Genomic DNA, 15157 nt, shown 5'->3' with positions numbered 1-15157 from the left:
AGAGATTTTTTTTCATTTTGGAAAGCATGAACTTGAATGCTACACTTCACATCAAAGTAGAAATACAAAAAAAAAGAAAAAAAAAAGATAAAGCACTGATATAAAAGAGAACATGTGACATTCAGTTCTTTGCCTGTTACCATGGGTTAGAATCTCAGGTTACAGAGGAACAAAAGGTTATAGTCAGTTATTATTTGGCTGAATCAATTAAGGTAGAAGCAGCCAAAAGAAGTCTGATGACTATTGCCTAGGTGTAGCCAGTTGGGCAGGAAGGTGAAGGATTACAGGTGCATGGAACAAAAGGAGCAGGGGTGGGTATGAGTATTCCACAGCAGTGACTGATGCTGTGTATTGGCAAATGGATATTCTGACTGGGATTGCTTTCTTAGTAGGAGACTGAGTGTAAATTTATCAGTCCTTGCTTTGCAGGTCTATTGTTTTGGTTTCCATCAGTATATTAGCTCAATTACAGTGTTGTGACTTGCATATCCCAGTTATTGGTCGTGCTGAACCCCAGGGGAGGGCAGTGATTTTAATTTCATGCCCCAGCAGCCACAGTTAGTGACGGATGGGTCTTTCAGACGAGGGAATCGGTTTGTGAATTACCCATGGCCACCTCCTGTCCACGTGTCACCAGCAGAGTGTGCAGGAATGGCATCAGCCTGCCCAGAGCCCTCCTGGGGAGGGCAGGGGAGGGGGACCCTGAGATGGCAGCAGCAGCCTGGAGGTCCTGGGGACGCGCTGCTGGGCTGGCACAGCTGGCACCTGGCTCATGGGAGCAGCAGCAGCGCCTGGCTGGACAAACCTGCTGCTCCTGGGCTCTGTCCGTGGGACACTCTGGAAAGGAGAGGTCTGCAGGGATGTCTGGGCTGTCCTGTGTGAGCAGCAAAGAAGAGGAGGCAGTTTCACTGAGGATCTTGGAAGAGCAGCGCTGTGCAGAGATGATGGCTGAGTGGCTGTTACAAGTTGTGTTTGGTTTTTGTAAATGTTTTTTTCCTTTTCCCTCTTGCTTTTCTGTATTGTTTGGCAGTCATGGTCTAGCTTTTCATTTTCAAAACAGACACCTGATTAAACTAGCTGCATTTTAAAATTATTTTTGCCTGAATTATCGTAGATGAGAAAAGGAGAAAACAAAAGGACTTGATTTAAAAGACTAAGGTCTCTTTAACAGTATAAATAGATGTAAAATAATGAAGGATATCTATTATATTATATTTTTTGCATAATATAACCTATGTGAGGGAGAGAAAAGGACTTTCCAATTGCATGGCTCAAATTTAAAATAATACAAAGTTGTTGATGTTTTATCTATTAATTTTAGTGCAGCTAACCCCTGGTGGTGGGGAATGGCTTTTAAAATATGAAAGCATTAATTTCTTTCTAAAATTTGTTTTGTAACTTACAAGTTTGCATAATGCATTAGAGGACACAAAGTGATTATTTATAATTTTCATTGCAATTATTTTCTATTCTATAACTTAAAAAATATTTTAATTAGTAGAAGAAATTACAACTTATTTCAATATTTGCAAAATAATCATCTTTTTAAGGTTCTAAAGCCCGGAAGGACCTCTGATATTGTTTTTAGATAATGAGCTAGCAGGCACATCATTCTCTTCAAGGTTAAAATTCTAGCCCACGCTAATCAGTGCAGAAGGAGACAATCAACATTTCTATTTTCACTGGTGTCAAAATGAGAAATAATGAACCTTTTGATATTTTTTTGTTTGGCAGCAAAGGATCAGAGATATGTTATCTAAAATGCTGCTTGCATATTTCTAGTTCTGAATTTCTGCTCCCCGTGTTTGCATTGCTCTTTTAGGTGGTCACCAGTGTGATTTGACTTCTCAGACATATAAAGACATATATATGTGTCTTTTTCTAGGATGATTCTAATGGACAACACCAAATTAACCTTTTAGTTTCTTGCTGCTTGCACTGTTGTTATAAATATCACTCTTATAAGTAACTGGCTCATTGCCAGCAAAAGCTCATTTGTTAAGTTCTGGACTCTGTATTTGTGGCTGTGTTAAAGCACAATTTTTAGACCTTGGGGAAAAATAGCTGTACTTAGAGAGTTTTTGCAAGGCATTGGAACAATTTTTTTATCACTCTGCAATTAAATACTATTATATTTCTGCTCCAGAACTCATCATGTAGCCATTGTGTGCTTCATCAAGAGAAGGGTGATTTCTGAGGGAGTTTTTGTGTTGCTCTTTTTAAAAAAAATTACCATTGTTTTGGTGTGTTTGCTGTTGTAAAAAGACATCCCATCACACAAATACACACATATATATTGAAACTAAGACTTGAATTTTTGCTGAAATTTGGTAAAGTAACAGGACTAAATTTTCTGAATTAAGTTTCTATATGCTCTTTGCTTACCTGCTTGATCCTACATAACATACAATGCAATGCTGGAGTTATTCAACAGGATTGATAAAACTGGAAAAAGAGGAATGGAGGTTGAGTTTTTCTTGATGATAAGGACAAATTCTAGTTCAAATTCTAGCTGAAAGTAAAGCTCAGAAATGTGTCTGTTAGTTATTACTTAGATGTCAGTATTGTGTGGAAGGTAAAATTGAAAAAATCAGTATTACTCTTTTCATTTAGAAAAATAAACTAAGCCCACATTGCATCTATTATAATTGATAGGTGATATAATGCAAACAGAGCCTTTGAAATATGTCTTGCATGATAATGGGAGTCAGTTGTGATGGCAAAGCCATACCCTGGCATCCCTGAGCGAGCTGAGCTCAGCCTGCCCTGGCTCAGCCACACTTCTGCTGTTGAATGGGTTACCGAGCTGTGATTGCATTCAGCATGTGACATAGAGAAATTCAGAGTTCAGTGCTGGTGCCATGATGTGCTGTTGTGCTGTCCACAGGCCCACGAGCGGTCCGAGAGCTCCGAGGTTGCCTTCGTTACGCAGCTGGTGAAGAAGCTGATGATCATCATCGCCCGGCCAGCGCGGCTGCTCGAGTGCCTGGTGAGTGTGGGCCTGCACCTAAGGAGTGCTGTGCACTTGAGGAGATAAGGGACACAAAGCCTTCAAAAGAAATCTTTAAATGCTCATTAAAACATTGATGAAAAGTAAGTTGATATTAAAAAAAAAAAAGAAAAAAGAAGTGCTAAGTGGCTTCTGCGTTAATACAGAAGTAGTTCTCCAATGGGCTGTCAGCTGCATCAGCACCTAAATTGTATTTTAGTATAAAGTTTATGGCTGAGGGGCCAGATGTAGCTGTCAACATCATTCCATGCTACTTGATGCCACTGGATGTTCCTCATATTGTTAATAGCCACTGTAAGGAGCCTGTAAATGTCTGTGTGGGGTGTGCCTGGTGTCCAGAGTGCTGTGCTAAGGAAGAGCTGTCACTAAGGAAGAAGTTCCCTACCATAAAATAAATGGTGTTTGGGCTCTGAGATTCAAACCCTTCCTGTAGACCCAGCAATTCGTGAAACCTGGTGTCAAGTTTTCCATCTGTGAACATCCAGTGGGATACACCCATGTGAGATCCAAGGGGATTTAGGAGCCTGGGTCTGAAATCCTATTTGGTGCTATTGGAACACAAGGAAAAGCAAGTCTCACTCCTTTTTTAACAACTTAACTTGGTTAATAATAATGCAATTTTTAAATTTAGTGCTAGAAAATGGTGAAAATTGTTTAGACAATTCCAATTGATTAGGCCACTATTATTTCCTGAAGTTCTGCAACTACAAAAATATTTTCTTGGTGTGGTGGAGAAGCAGCTTGAAAACCTGTATTCTCAGTGTCATGCCATAGCAAAAAGGTTAGTATAAACCTTCCATATATATACAAAGAGGTATACACAACTGAAAGGGTTCAATTCAGTGCCTGTGTTTCAAAAGCATGCTGAAAATTAGTGAGAATGTGGGGAAGTTATTCACTTACTGGTTCAAGAAAGCTCTTCCAGACTGCACTGAAAATCCTAGGCACAACTCCATTCAAACTGGGAATTCCTTGGTTTTCAAACCATGTTTGTGACTTAGATGAGTTTTTGTGACTCCCACTTATCTTCCAGCACTTCTTCAAAATTTGTTTTGGAAGTGAAGACAGTGGACAAAGGAGATAAATTTAAACTCACCGTGTTTGTATTTGCTGCATTCACCATTGTCCTTTTTGCTTGTGTACAGAAAGCCTTGTGAGCCCATGTCTGTACCTGCAAAGAGTTCCAAACTCAAGGCAGCTCTTAGTTGCATATCAAGAGGTCTCCAGGTTCTTCTATGTCTTCTCCACCTGATGCTCTGCAAAGTGAGTGGGAGCAGGTGGAAGCAGCAAAGTCATTGAGATTTGAGTAATGGATTCCAAAGTATGTAGTGGCAACCTTGACAATGAAGTGGCCAGATTCCAAAGTATAGAAATAGTATCTGGATTTTTGGGTTAATCTTACCTGGGTTTTTTTACCTGCATTGCCTTTCTAGCAGTTTTTTCCGAAATATTTATTTTAATCTGGTGACATGAAGAATTAAATACTCATATTCCTTTTGTCCCATAAAACAAGAAATATAATAATGGATAGTCAACTGTTTAAATAGCTTTTGAGAACTAATTTTCTTTTCTATTTTTAACATGCTTTTTTGTAATTCAACCTTTGGCTTCAATTATTTGTGAATTTCTAAAACATTTTTCTACTATTTAATATTAAGGTTAACTTTAGTAACACAGCTTATTCTTCTTTCTTCCTTGTAAATGAAGTAAATATCCATCATAGTGCTTGTGATGGTTGTGATTCTTTTAATGCAGTCAAAAGCATTTAATCTCCACATTTAAGTATTCTGAAGTTCAGCTATTTGGCTTCTGTCTTTGTATTACCTGTTGGACTATGAAATGTTTATTGACAGACAATCTCTGGGGCTTCAAGAAAGTAATAACTGGTCTGAGCATCTCTGCAATCATCTTTGGAAAAAAGTACCTTGTTTTTTTTCAGTTTATTTTTCCATAGCACCTACCTCCTCTTCTTCTGTATTCAAATGATTAAACCTACCATAAAGAAGTCAGAGCTGGAATTTATATAGCTCCTTAATGTTTTGTATGTTTGGGGTTTTTTTGTCACCAAGTTGTTTTTTTCCCTCTGTCTTTTACTCACCAATAAATGATCTGCAGTTGTACCTCAAGGAGCCCTTCCTTGGCTCCACCATCCCTTTCACTGCATTCTGGTGACCATCTCTCTGTGGTTCTCTCTGGTCTGACTCCTGCTCTCTGCCACATCTGAGGCTGTTGTTTAATCCTTTTCCAGAGGAGTTGGGAAGAAACTTTTTTTCTCACATTGCTTCTGTCTTTGGTGACAGCATCTATCCAAGCAGCATTGGAGAAGTGCATCTGTTCTGTGCTCAAGTATCTTCACATCATTACAAGCTCTAATTTCCTTTTCTTGTTTGCAGTTCTGTGCTCTTTTTCTCTTATGCTGCTGACCACACACCAGTTCTTTAGTGATGTCCTCAGTTGTCTGTGCATGCTCAGCTGTTTGCTGAAACTCTTCCTCTTTCATCCTCCCATTTCACTGGAAAATTTTTGAAGAGTGTTGGCGAAGCTTCTCATTGCTGGTGAATGATGAGGTTTGTAGGGGGGAGAGCTAAAGTTGTCTTGTTTTTTCTAAGCAGAGCCCTCCTGCTGCCCAAAGCTTGTCCTTTGTTTCCTACTGTATCCCTTAGTCCAGTGCAAGAGATCACACCTTCTATCACCTTTTCTGGCCTGAGAGATCAAATGCACCAAACCTGAGTTGCTGAAGTGATCCTGTACTGTAGAGTGCAAGAAATATAGCAGCTGTACTTCTTATAAAGAAAGCTGTTTTATTAATAATTTCATTAGCAATTGCTGAGGTTAGGACAGTGACAGGATTGGGTGGGTGTATCGCTTGGTCAGAAGTGACATCTGGCAGCAGGAAAGGCTTATCTTGGGTTAACTCACCTGTCAGATGGAGGTGGCAGAAGGTGGTGCCTCAGTTCTCATCACAGACCTTTCCCTGGCACATCCCAATGTGGCAAAACTGGGAGTTCTGTCCACACTTGACACTTAGGTTAACAAGACCTTTTGAAAGTTTGGGTTTGGTTTGTAGAAAGTCCCTACAGTCCTTGTTCTGTTTTGATTTGCAGATCTGAACCTGTGGACACCTTGTGGGATGTAACTGTCTGTTGGTTTTGCAGAGCAGAGTGGGAAGCATTGCCTTGATTGTTATAACTGGAAATGTTCTGCATCACTGCTGAGCCCAGAATTACCTCTGGCTGTTTCTGAGGATTCCCCTCTATGGGGGAGAAACCTTTCATAATTGTAAAGCTGCATCATTTACCTCTCTCTGTGTCTCTCACTGCTTTGCTGTAGGAGTTTGATCCTGAAGAGTTCTACCATTTGTTGGAAGCTGCAGAAGGCCATGCCAAGGAAGGGCAAGGAATTAAATGTGACATTCCTCGTTACATTATCAGCCAGCTGGGACTCACCAGGGATCCCCTGGAGGGTGAGAACTCTTGTTATGTACCTTCCAAACTGTTGAAAGGATAGTCAGATCTCCTGGTTACTATATAGCTGAAGGATGCTTTTAGTTTATTGATTGAATTTCTAGGCCATTTTTCCTTATTTTCCTGTTTGCTGTCAAATTCTAGACTGTCCTTTCCAGCCCCGTGTCTCAAAGGAATGTTGCTGGGGTAAGGATGGCACATCAATAGTGACAGTTCTTTACTTATGATGTTAATAATGTCTCCCTGTATTATAACTGAAATAATGTTAGAAAATGGCTTTAGGACTTAACTGTTTTCTCTGTGCTGTTGGACAGTAAAATAAATTCACCTGTTATTTTTCTGATCTGTCTGGCCAGCTAGTGGCCTGGTTGGAAAGTATCCTGTCATCCCACCTGATTGTCCTCTCTGGGAAAAATATGTATTTTGTGGTTTTCCATGAGATTACCAAGCTGAGTTTGAATTTTTAGCTGGAGGTGAGATCGAAGTTTTACATCTTGTGTAGCAGCCAAACCAAAGAGAGCAGTGTAAGGACAGAAACAGCTTTTCTGCAAGGTGCCAGAATTGCATATGGTAAACTTAATATAGACATATATTGGCCCAGAAGATTGTAACTTTAGAATTAGTAGTTAATATTTCTACCTGGCACTTTGCTGGCTGAAATGACAAGTTTTGTGAGCACGCACAGCTTGTTCAGCAACAATAGAAAGTGTGACAGAGGCTGGAGGTTACTGCAGAATATTTCAGTGATTGAACTGTACTTTTTGTTATCTCAGGAGAGCATAATTTTAACATAAATTAGTAGTCTGGCTAGGACTAGTTTAACTTCTCTGGTGTTTACTGGAATGACAGTGACAGGTTGACTTCAAGTGAAGAGCTCTTTGGGAAAATTTCTACCAAAGATTGCTAAATGCAATTTAATAGCATTTGTTGAAATCTGACATTAAAGGGAAATTTCCTTTGATCCCTGTCATGGGAGAGAACCTTTCCATTGCTAATTCCCCTTACTAAAGTCAAATTTTCTTTGGAAATGTGGGGAGATGTCAAGGTGCCTTATTTCCTTTCTGTGAGGAGGGCACCCAGAAATGTCAGTGGTGTCTGTTCAGAGACTCATAGCTAACATAGGATTTGGGCTTGCAAAGTTTACAGCACCTCCTGTGACAGCTGAGTAGCCCAAACTGAGTGACTTTCCTCCAGTTTGCTGCTGCTCAGCTTTTTGCAGAATCAGCCATGCCACGTGGAGGGCAGCTGTTTGAAATGTGATGCTTTTTCTTCTTGGAGCACAGAGGTGCCACCAGGCTACATGCAGACATATATGTGTAGAATGGGTTTTAATATTAACTAGGCAGCACTTTCCCCAAACATGCATTTATTGCTTTTACTTATTATGGAAACTATTTAGAATAAGTCAGGCTGAAATTACAACAATTTATTATATTCAACTTTATATAAAATACTGCCTACAGCGTACAAGATGTTAAAGGTTATCACTGTATAATTGGGGTGACTTTTTACAGAGGGAGAAAATGTCCTTCATCATCTACAAGCACCTCTTAAAATCCTGTTTTTCTTGTATAAACAAAGAGAATGGTGTTTGATTGAGATCATTAGGAGTAATCTTTCCTCTTTCTTTTCAGAAATGGCCCAGTTGAATAGCTATGACAGCCCAGACACTCCGGAGACAGATGATTCAGTCGAGGTAAAGCAGTAATACACTCACTCTGTCTAGCACTTTTTTTTCTCTCAAAAGAAGTAGTCTACAATAAAGAATTAATTATAATGCAGAGTAATTGTAATTTAAAAAAAAAAAAAGTGATGACATTTAAAAGCTCATATTAAAACTGGAGTACATGCTCATAAAAATGTGAAAATCTTTATACGGTGGTGGTAAAATGCTTAAAAGATGCAAATAGGCATTATTACTAAGTTTTGTGGATTTAAAAAAAAATTGAAGTTACAAATGAAAATCATCTGGAGGAATTCTTTATATCTACATTTGTAAAATGTGATGGGTATTGAAAAGAGTTGACTTTAGTAAAACCACTGGAAAAATTTAATTATGTAACTGGCTAGGTTTCAAAGATCCTTATTTTATTGTTTTTTCAGAAAACGTTGTATTAAGGAAGGGCCTGAATCTTGCAGTCCACTGACTTTTTGTGCTAATAATTTGTGGAGGGCATCTGCAAACACCCTAAGGATACAGACAAATGTCCTAAAGTCTGAGGCCCCCAGAAATTCAGAAATGGATTGAGTTTGAGTTAATGGGTGCTTAAAGAAGAAAAGGCAAAAAAACCCTATATAGAATTAAATCATTTCTGCTCCTGATTTCCATTTTCTTGTCTTTCCCTAGAGCCGTGGGGCCTCTGTCCAGTCAAAGAAAACTCCATCTGAAGAAGAGTTTGAAACTATAAAACTGATCAGTAATGGTGCTTATGGGTAAGACTTTTAGACTTTGAATTAGAAGAAAAAGCAATTATTATCCTACCCAGCAAAGGGCTGTAGAAAGGTTTGGCAAATGTCTGGGTTTTGTTGGGTCCAAAGAATGAAGTAATTTCACTTGGGTCTTAGAGAGGTTCCACAGTTGTTGTATCTTCTGCATTCTTCTGGGAGATGCCATTTCTTGCATTTATTCAGATTCTATATGTAACATATGTGGCTGTTTGTGAGCACTTGATATGCTGAAAGAAGTGCTAGAATTACACTGGGGTAAATCTACTGTGAGGAGTAATACATGAGAAAGGCTATTAGATTTTATTATCCATTGAAGAATCAAGTATGAATTCAGCCAGTTAGTCTTAACCACATGCACAAACCTATCCAGAATTTTAAAAGGCAGTTCCTGACTCTTTGCAGTTCATAAATCCTTACCAGTGAGGTCATTAGGCTGTTCCTGAAAAGCAGTGGTACTCAGTAGGTCATAACAACAAAACCTGAGCATGTGCTTGAGTGTTTTGTGGAAGTGGGTGCTTAGTTAACAGCAACTCACTTTTTAAGAATTATGGAAAAAGTGTAAGCATGGGTTTTAGTGAGTGAAGACACAATGGAGCTTGTTGAAGAGTCATATTATGAGACAAAAAGATTTTAAACCTCTTCAGTCACATTTCTGCACAAGCCCCATGTAACTTTGTAGAAAGGGGAGAGAGAAGTGGTGGTTTTGCTGTTAGTCACATATCTTTATCCTGGGTTTATTTTTCAGTCAGTGGCTGGTGAGACACAATACCACATTAAATGTAATGTACTCCAGAGAAAAGGAAACAAGTACTGATTCAATAAGGCAGGCAGACTGGATGAAAATTTTATTTGCAAACTGTATTATTAATGTGCAGAAATCTAATGATCTGCAAATGATAGAAGGGTAAGAGATACTTTACTGAAGGAAATCCCTGGTGACAGTGCTGCGTCAAATTAATTTTATGGAACCTGGAAAGAACTTGTGCTGATTCCATAGATTTTGGACAATTTTTTAAGCCAAGTAGTTACTGTAGTGTTGAAAAATACGTGCTACTCTGCAATGGTGCTTGTGGAAATTTGTGACATTTGTGTTAGAGGTATCTCCTTGTTTGTCACATCAGCAAAAATTCTGCTTTATTGAAGAAGGCAGAGTAGCTTTGGGAAGGAAGCATCATGGGGCTCCTTCTTTTCTTGCCATTGAAATGAGATTTTATGGAGTCATGGATAAGTCTGTAGGATCCATTCAAAACGGTAACATCACTGTTTGAAAAACCCCAACAAAACCAGAAAGAACCCCAAACCTAAACCCACAACAGACCAGTCTGAACTGAAAAGGGACCTGTTCCTCTTGGCGTTTTTCAGGGCGGTGTATTTGGTGCGACACAAAACCACTCGCCAGCGTTTTGCCATGAAGAAAATCAACAAACAGAACCTGATCCTGAGGAACCAGATCCAGCAGGCCTTTGTGGAGAGAGATATCCTGACTTTTGCCGAGAATCCCTTCGTGGTCAGCATGTTCTGCTCCTTTGAGACCAAGCGGCACCTGTGCATGGTTATGGAGTATGTGGAAGGTATGGTGGTTGTTATCCACACCTCCAAAGGGGCTGTGATTGGGATGGATGTGAGTCCCTGTGACTGATACAACATGTTTGCAGGGGAGCTGAGCCTCACTGCTGAGGTCAGAAGTCAGTGTGAACTTGCCAATCTTTATTGGAAACCCTCCCTCTCTCCTGTGGGATGGTGTGGCTGGATCCATAGCACATTTGCTTGTCATTCCACTTAGAAAAAGAGTTAAGAAACATGAGTCTTTATTCTTTAGCAGCCTTTTAAAAAATAAAGTGCCATTTTATGCTGGTGTGGGTTTTTTCCATTGTTTGGTTTACTTATGCTTTGAAATATAATTTGATTTTACTTTATCAGTATATCTTATTATAAGCAATATCCACTGGTGGATAGGATTAATTTCTTGTGCCTGGCTTGCTTGACTGAATGTTTGAGAAATAAGATTATACTTATTGTATCAGTGCTCTTTCAGATAAATTAATGGAATGAAATCAGATTTATTGACAATAGGAAATTTTAATATTAATTCCTCTTTGCAAGTAGAAATGAAGGTTGACTGTAATGTGTGGCCAGTGTTCCCAAGGAAGCTTCAATCAGGAGTCCACAGATTATATCTCTTCAAGGCTTCCTTCAGTTTGCAAATGGCATCTGTACAATTCCTGTCCAAGCCTGCCCAACGTATATGGATCTCAATTTTCCTAGGATTTTTATATTTGTTTTAAGTTCAAGAGGCAGTACCGAGAGATCTTTAGAATTGCTCCTAACAGGGTTGTGAGAGACAGCCTTTAGAAAACTCAGTCTAATCTTGTACTGCATACCCATAGCTGTTCTTTCTTCCTGATATTTGCCATTTCAACGTGCCATATGTGCAAATGTTTTCTTTCTAGGAGGTGATTGTGCTACCCTTCTCAAGAACATTGGTGCCCTACCTGTTGATATGGCAAGGATGTATTTTGCTGAGACTGTTCTGGCACTGGAGTACCTACACAATTATGGGATTGTTCACCGTGACCTCAAACCTGATAAGTAAGTCTTTAGCCCCTCAGAGGGAACAGAGCCCATCCTTCAGGAGCTTTCTCTGTGGGCAACAGGACATGAGGGCTGGAGACAGCATTGATCTTCAGCAGCATCTGACATGTAGGAGGTTTTATGGAATCTCTTGCAACTGATGTAGAAGCAGATAGGCACAGAAAGGGTGGGAAGAATGGCTTCAGGTGCTATCCCGAAGCTGTTGCTACACTGGTGCTGTTTTGGCAGAAGGTAGTCTCACTCCTAGTTGCCTTGTCTGCTCTGTGATATTTGGCTGCATGGGAGATTTTTCCCTGATGTTTAATGGGGACATAACACTGAGATCCTTTGCATTATCTTGTGTTCTTTTTGTTTTAAATTGCTTTTGGGAAACAATTAAATTAATGTTGCATTATTTTACTTCTCTTCCATTTAGTCTCCTGATAACTTCAATGGGTCATATTAAACTAACAGACTTTGGACTGTCCAAAATTGGGTTAATGAGTCTTACAACTAATCTTTATGAGGGCCACATTGAGAAGGATACCAGGGAATTCCTGGACAAGCAGGTAAGCTGAAAAATATTGTCTGTTGGTTTGGGATCAGATGCAGGATTCTCTCTTGGGATAGAAGTAGAGTTTGTAGCACTCCTTTTCTGCCTTGATGCTGTGCTGTGCACTGTGAAATGGGAGAAAAAAATACAAGTCTGTTCTCATGTTTGTACACAAATTGACATTGTTTGTTATTTCAGCTCCTTGTTTTTGGACTCATGGACTTCAGCTTAGTTTAGGATACTGCAAGGGTGGCCCAGGCAGCAGTGCAGGTATACACAGAAGTTGGTTTAGAGATGTAACATGGATTTTGCTGGAAGGTTGTTCCACGATCTCCCCCTTCTGGTGCTTAGAAAGTTCATGGCAAATTTCTATATGTTTCTTGTACTTTTATCTAATGGCTTAAACATTGATTTTTATCCCCATGATATTTACTAAGGGTAATTTTTCTCCTTAGCCTTCATTTTGCTAGGCTTAACCAGCTAAGTTCTTGTAGCTAACAAGATAGATTTTCCTTTGATGAATGAATAGCTCTTCCATGTAACTCTTTCTGTTTGAGTTGATATTTTCTGGGCGTAGTTGAAGGAACTGTTCTGGATGCAGGCTCACCAGTGCCTTGTATAATGGGATTAAAAAATGCTCCTCTCTTCTGATAATACTGAGGATTGCAGCTGAATTTTTCAGCTGAATTTTTAGTTGTGCCAAGTGTTGATTCATAATTATCCTGTGGTGTTGTCTTCCTTTGCTTCTGAGTAAGGATGCTTTTTCTAGCAGAACTCCCCATGGTCATTAGATCAGATTCTTGCACTTTACAGTGTTATATTTATTACAACTATTTTGTTATTGTTGTTGCTGTTTCTAAGCCCCAGGCAACTTAGATCTTCCAAGGTAATTTCCTTAGCCATTGTCCATGCCAGCTGTACCTCCCAAGCTTAAGGCTGAAGTGTGTAATCATGCTGTGCTGCTAATTCTGCATCTGTGAAACTAAATTCTGTTAGCAGAGAGATGTGAGAGGTTTGTCAAAACTCAGTTCCTGATAGCTGTAGCTGTGCCAGCAGACATCCATCAAGCTGTCAGACCTAAACACACAGAATATGCATTTTTCCCATATGCTTTCCTGTGCATACACCAAAGAACTACTTAGCTGGCAAGTCCACACTAAGAACATTTAATTTCATGTGATGTTATTTCTGTGCAGGTAATGTGTTCTTCAAATATAGACTCTTGCTCCATGGAAGTAGTTCACAGCATGAAGTGGTTAGTGGCAAAACATTAATAACTTCCTTGTAAAGCTCTGAGGGGGTAAAGGAAAAAAAAAAAAAAGACAAAATAAGCTTTGACATGAATTTGGCAATTTGTAAATGTATTGCTCTCTTGCATGTTTCTCTTGAGGTCTGTGGGACTCCAGAGTACATTGCTCCAGAAGTGATCCTGCGCCAGGGCTATGGGAAGCCTGTGGATTGGTGGGCCATGGGAGTTATCCTCTACGAGTTCCTGGTTGGCTGCGTCCCTTTCTTTGGGGACACACCTGAAGAGCTGTTTGGACAAGTGATCAGTGGTAAGTTTCTGCTCTGACTCTGAAGGAGTTTCAAAATGTGCTTTGAAAATAATTGAGGATCCACAGTTTAGTCAGAAAGGACTAGGTATAAAATAATGGGGTTTAATTTTAGTGTTTCTAAATTTCTGTGTCAAAGCAGCTTTCATCTGATTTCAGCTATGGAAACTTGTTGTTTTGCTTAACATCTTCCTAAATAGTTCTGTCATGGTGTGGGAGTAATATAAATCCTTGTGGGATTGAGGAAAAATATTTGGGGATTTTCTGTTCTGTCTCAACTTAAATGATGGAGAATATGAAAGGAGTAGCCATCAACTGGTCTAATTCAGGCTAATTTTGGTTATTGTTTTTGTAGGTCCAAATGCTAGTCAATTATTAATTTTGTATAAGTGAAATGAAAGGAAATTCTGAGCACAATACATTGAAGTTGTTGTACTTAGTACCTTCACATCTTGTGGCTTTTTAAACCTGTCTCATGCTTGGAGTTGGATAGAAAATTGCTTTGTGTTCACTCAGTGAATATGCCAGTGAAATAATTTCCTATTGGGAATGCTTTCTGAAGCAGTAAATTTTTAACACACTTGGCAAATGTCCTTTGTAAAAAGCAAATTTCAGCAAAGCACTAAATATGATGCATGAAATTGTTACCTGTGAATTGTTCTCTCTGTTCCAAGTATAACGACTGTGGAATGTGCAGGCAGGAGATACAGCCACAGTATTGTCACTGTCTTTGTTTATGGATTGTCATGGAAGTCCCATTTCATACTTTATTAATAGAGTCCTTAAAGCTTTTTTTTTTTGTCTCCACAAGCACTGCTTGGATTGACAGCAGCTTTAGCTGATGCTGAATTTTATGCATTTTGAAAAATGTCAATGCTTGAATTATATTAAGCTGCTGAATTCAAGGTATTTACGCTTCTGGGGCAGTTCTAAATGCTGCACTTTGAGGTATAGGAGTGTGAATGGTTATTCAAATTCATTGGGAAGCTGGTAGAAAATGTCAAGTCTTTTCTTGTCCCCAGATGAAATTGCCTGGCCAGAAGGAGATGATGCACTGCCACCAGATGCCCAGGACCTCATTTCTAAGCTTCTCCGCCAAAATCCTCTGGAAAGAATGGGAACAGGTAAGAACCTTGTGCACATAACACTGTCCAGAACCAGGGGATGAAGCTGCCTTGCCAGTGGTGCACACCCACTCGTGTTGAGGAATGCTCAGCTAGAGCTGGGGAGCAGTTTATACTGGATTCATGTGGTGGAGCTCTGGGAATTAGTGTCAAATGTCCATGAGCCAGGCAGATATTACTGTCTTGTCTGGGGAATTGGAAAGGACACTGTCAGCTTGGCAACATCACTTCTCTGGTTTGTGCTGCTCCATTATAGGCTTGAGGGTTGTGACTCCATTTGAACAGTGCATAGTCACATTTCTTTGAAGTTCTCTTTGAGTAGGGGCTTAATCCCTGCCATGGATGTGAATTCCTGGGTGTAAGAAAATAAATGAAAACTTTCCCATTCCTAGAGGTCTGTAGTGCGGAATTCTCCAAACATATAGCAAAGTCTG

At 39.5% G+C, this 15157-nt stretch overlaps 1 protein-coding gene across 6 annotated transcripts in view; it reads left to right on the top strand.

The window, feature by feature from the left end:
* Positions 1–15157, top strand: part of MAST2 (microtubule associated serine/threonine kinase 2) — a 228416-nt gene that overhangs the window by 190970 nt on the left and 22289 nt on the right. For all 6 annotated transcript variants that reach the window (XM_033067135.1, XM_033067136.2, XM_042779559.1 and 3 more), the window contains 9 exons: positions 2888–2989; positions 6341–6473; positions 8109–8170; positions 8822–8907; positions 10285–10493; positions 11373–11511; positions 11930–12062; positions 13437–13602; positions 14622–14723. In XM_033067135.1, the coding sequence (XP_032923026.1) occupies positions 2888–2989; positions 6341–6473; positions 8109–8170; positions 8822–8907; positions 10285–10493; positions 11373–11511; positions 11930–12062; positions 13437–13602; positions 14622–14723 (1132 nt within the window). The remainder of the gene's footprint in view (positions 1–2887; positions 2990–6340; positions 6474–8108; positions 8171–8821; positions 8908–10284; positions 10494–11372; positions 11512–11929; positions 12063–13436; positions 13603–14621; positions 14724–15157) is intronic.

The sequence above is a fragment of the Catharus ustulatus genome, chromosome 9 (assembly GCF_009819885.2).
Source record: "Catharus ustulatus isolate bCatUst1 chromosome 9, bCatUst1.pri.v2, whole genome shotgun sequence".
Lineage (NCBI taxonomy): Eukaryota > Metazoa > Chordata > Aves > Passeriformes > Turdidae > Catharus > Catharus ustulatus.
The sequence above is the reverse complement of the archived record's forward strand: the minus strand, read 5'-3'. Positions and strand labels throughout refer to the sequence as shown.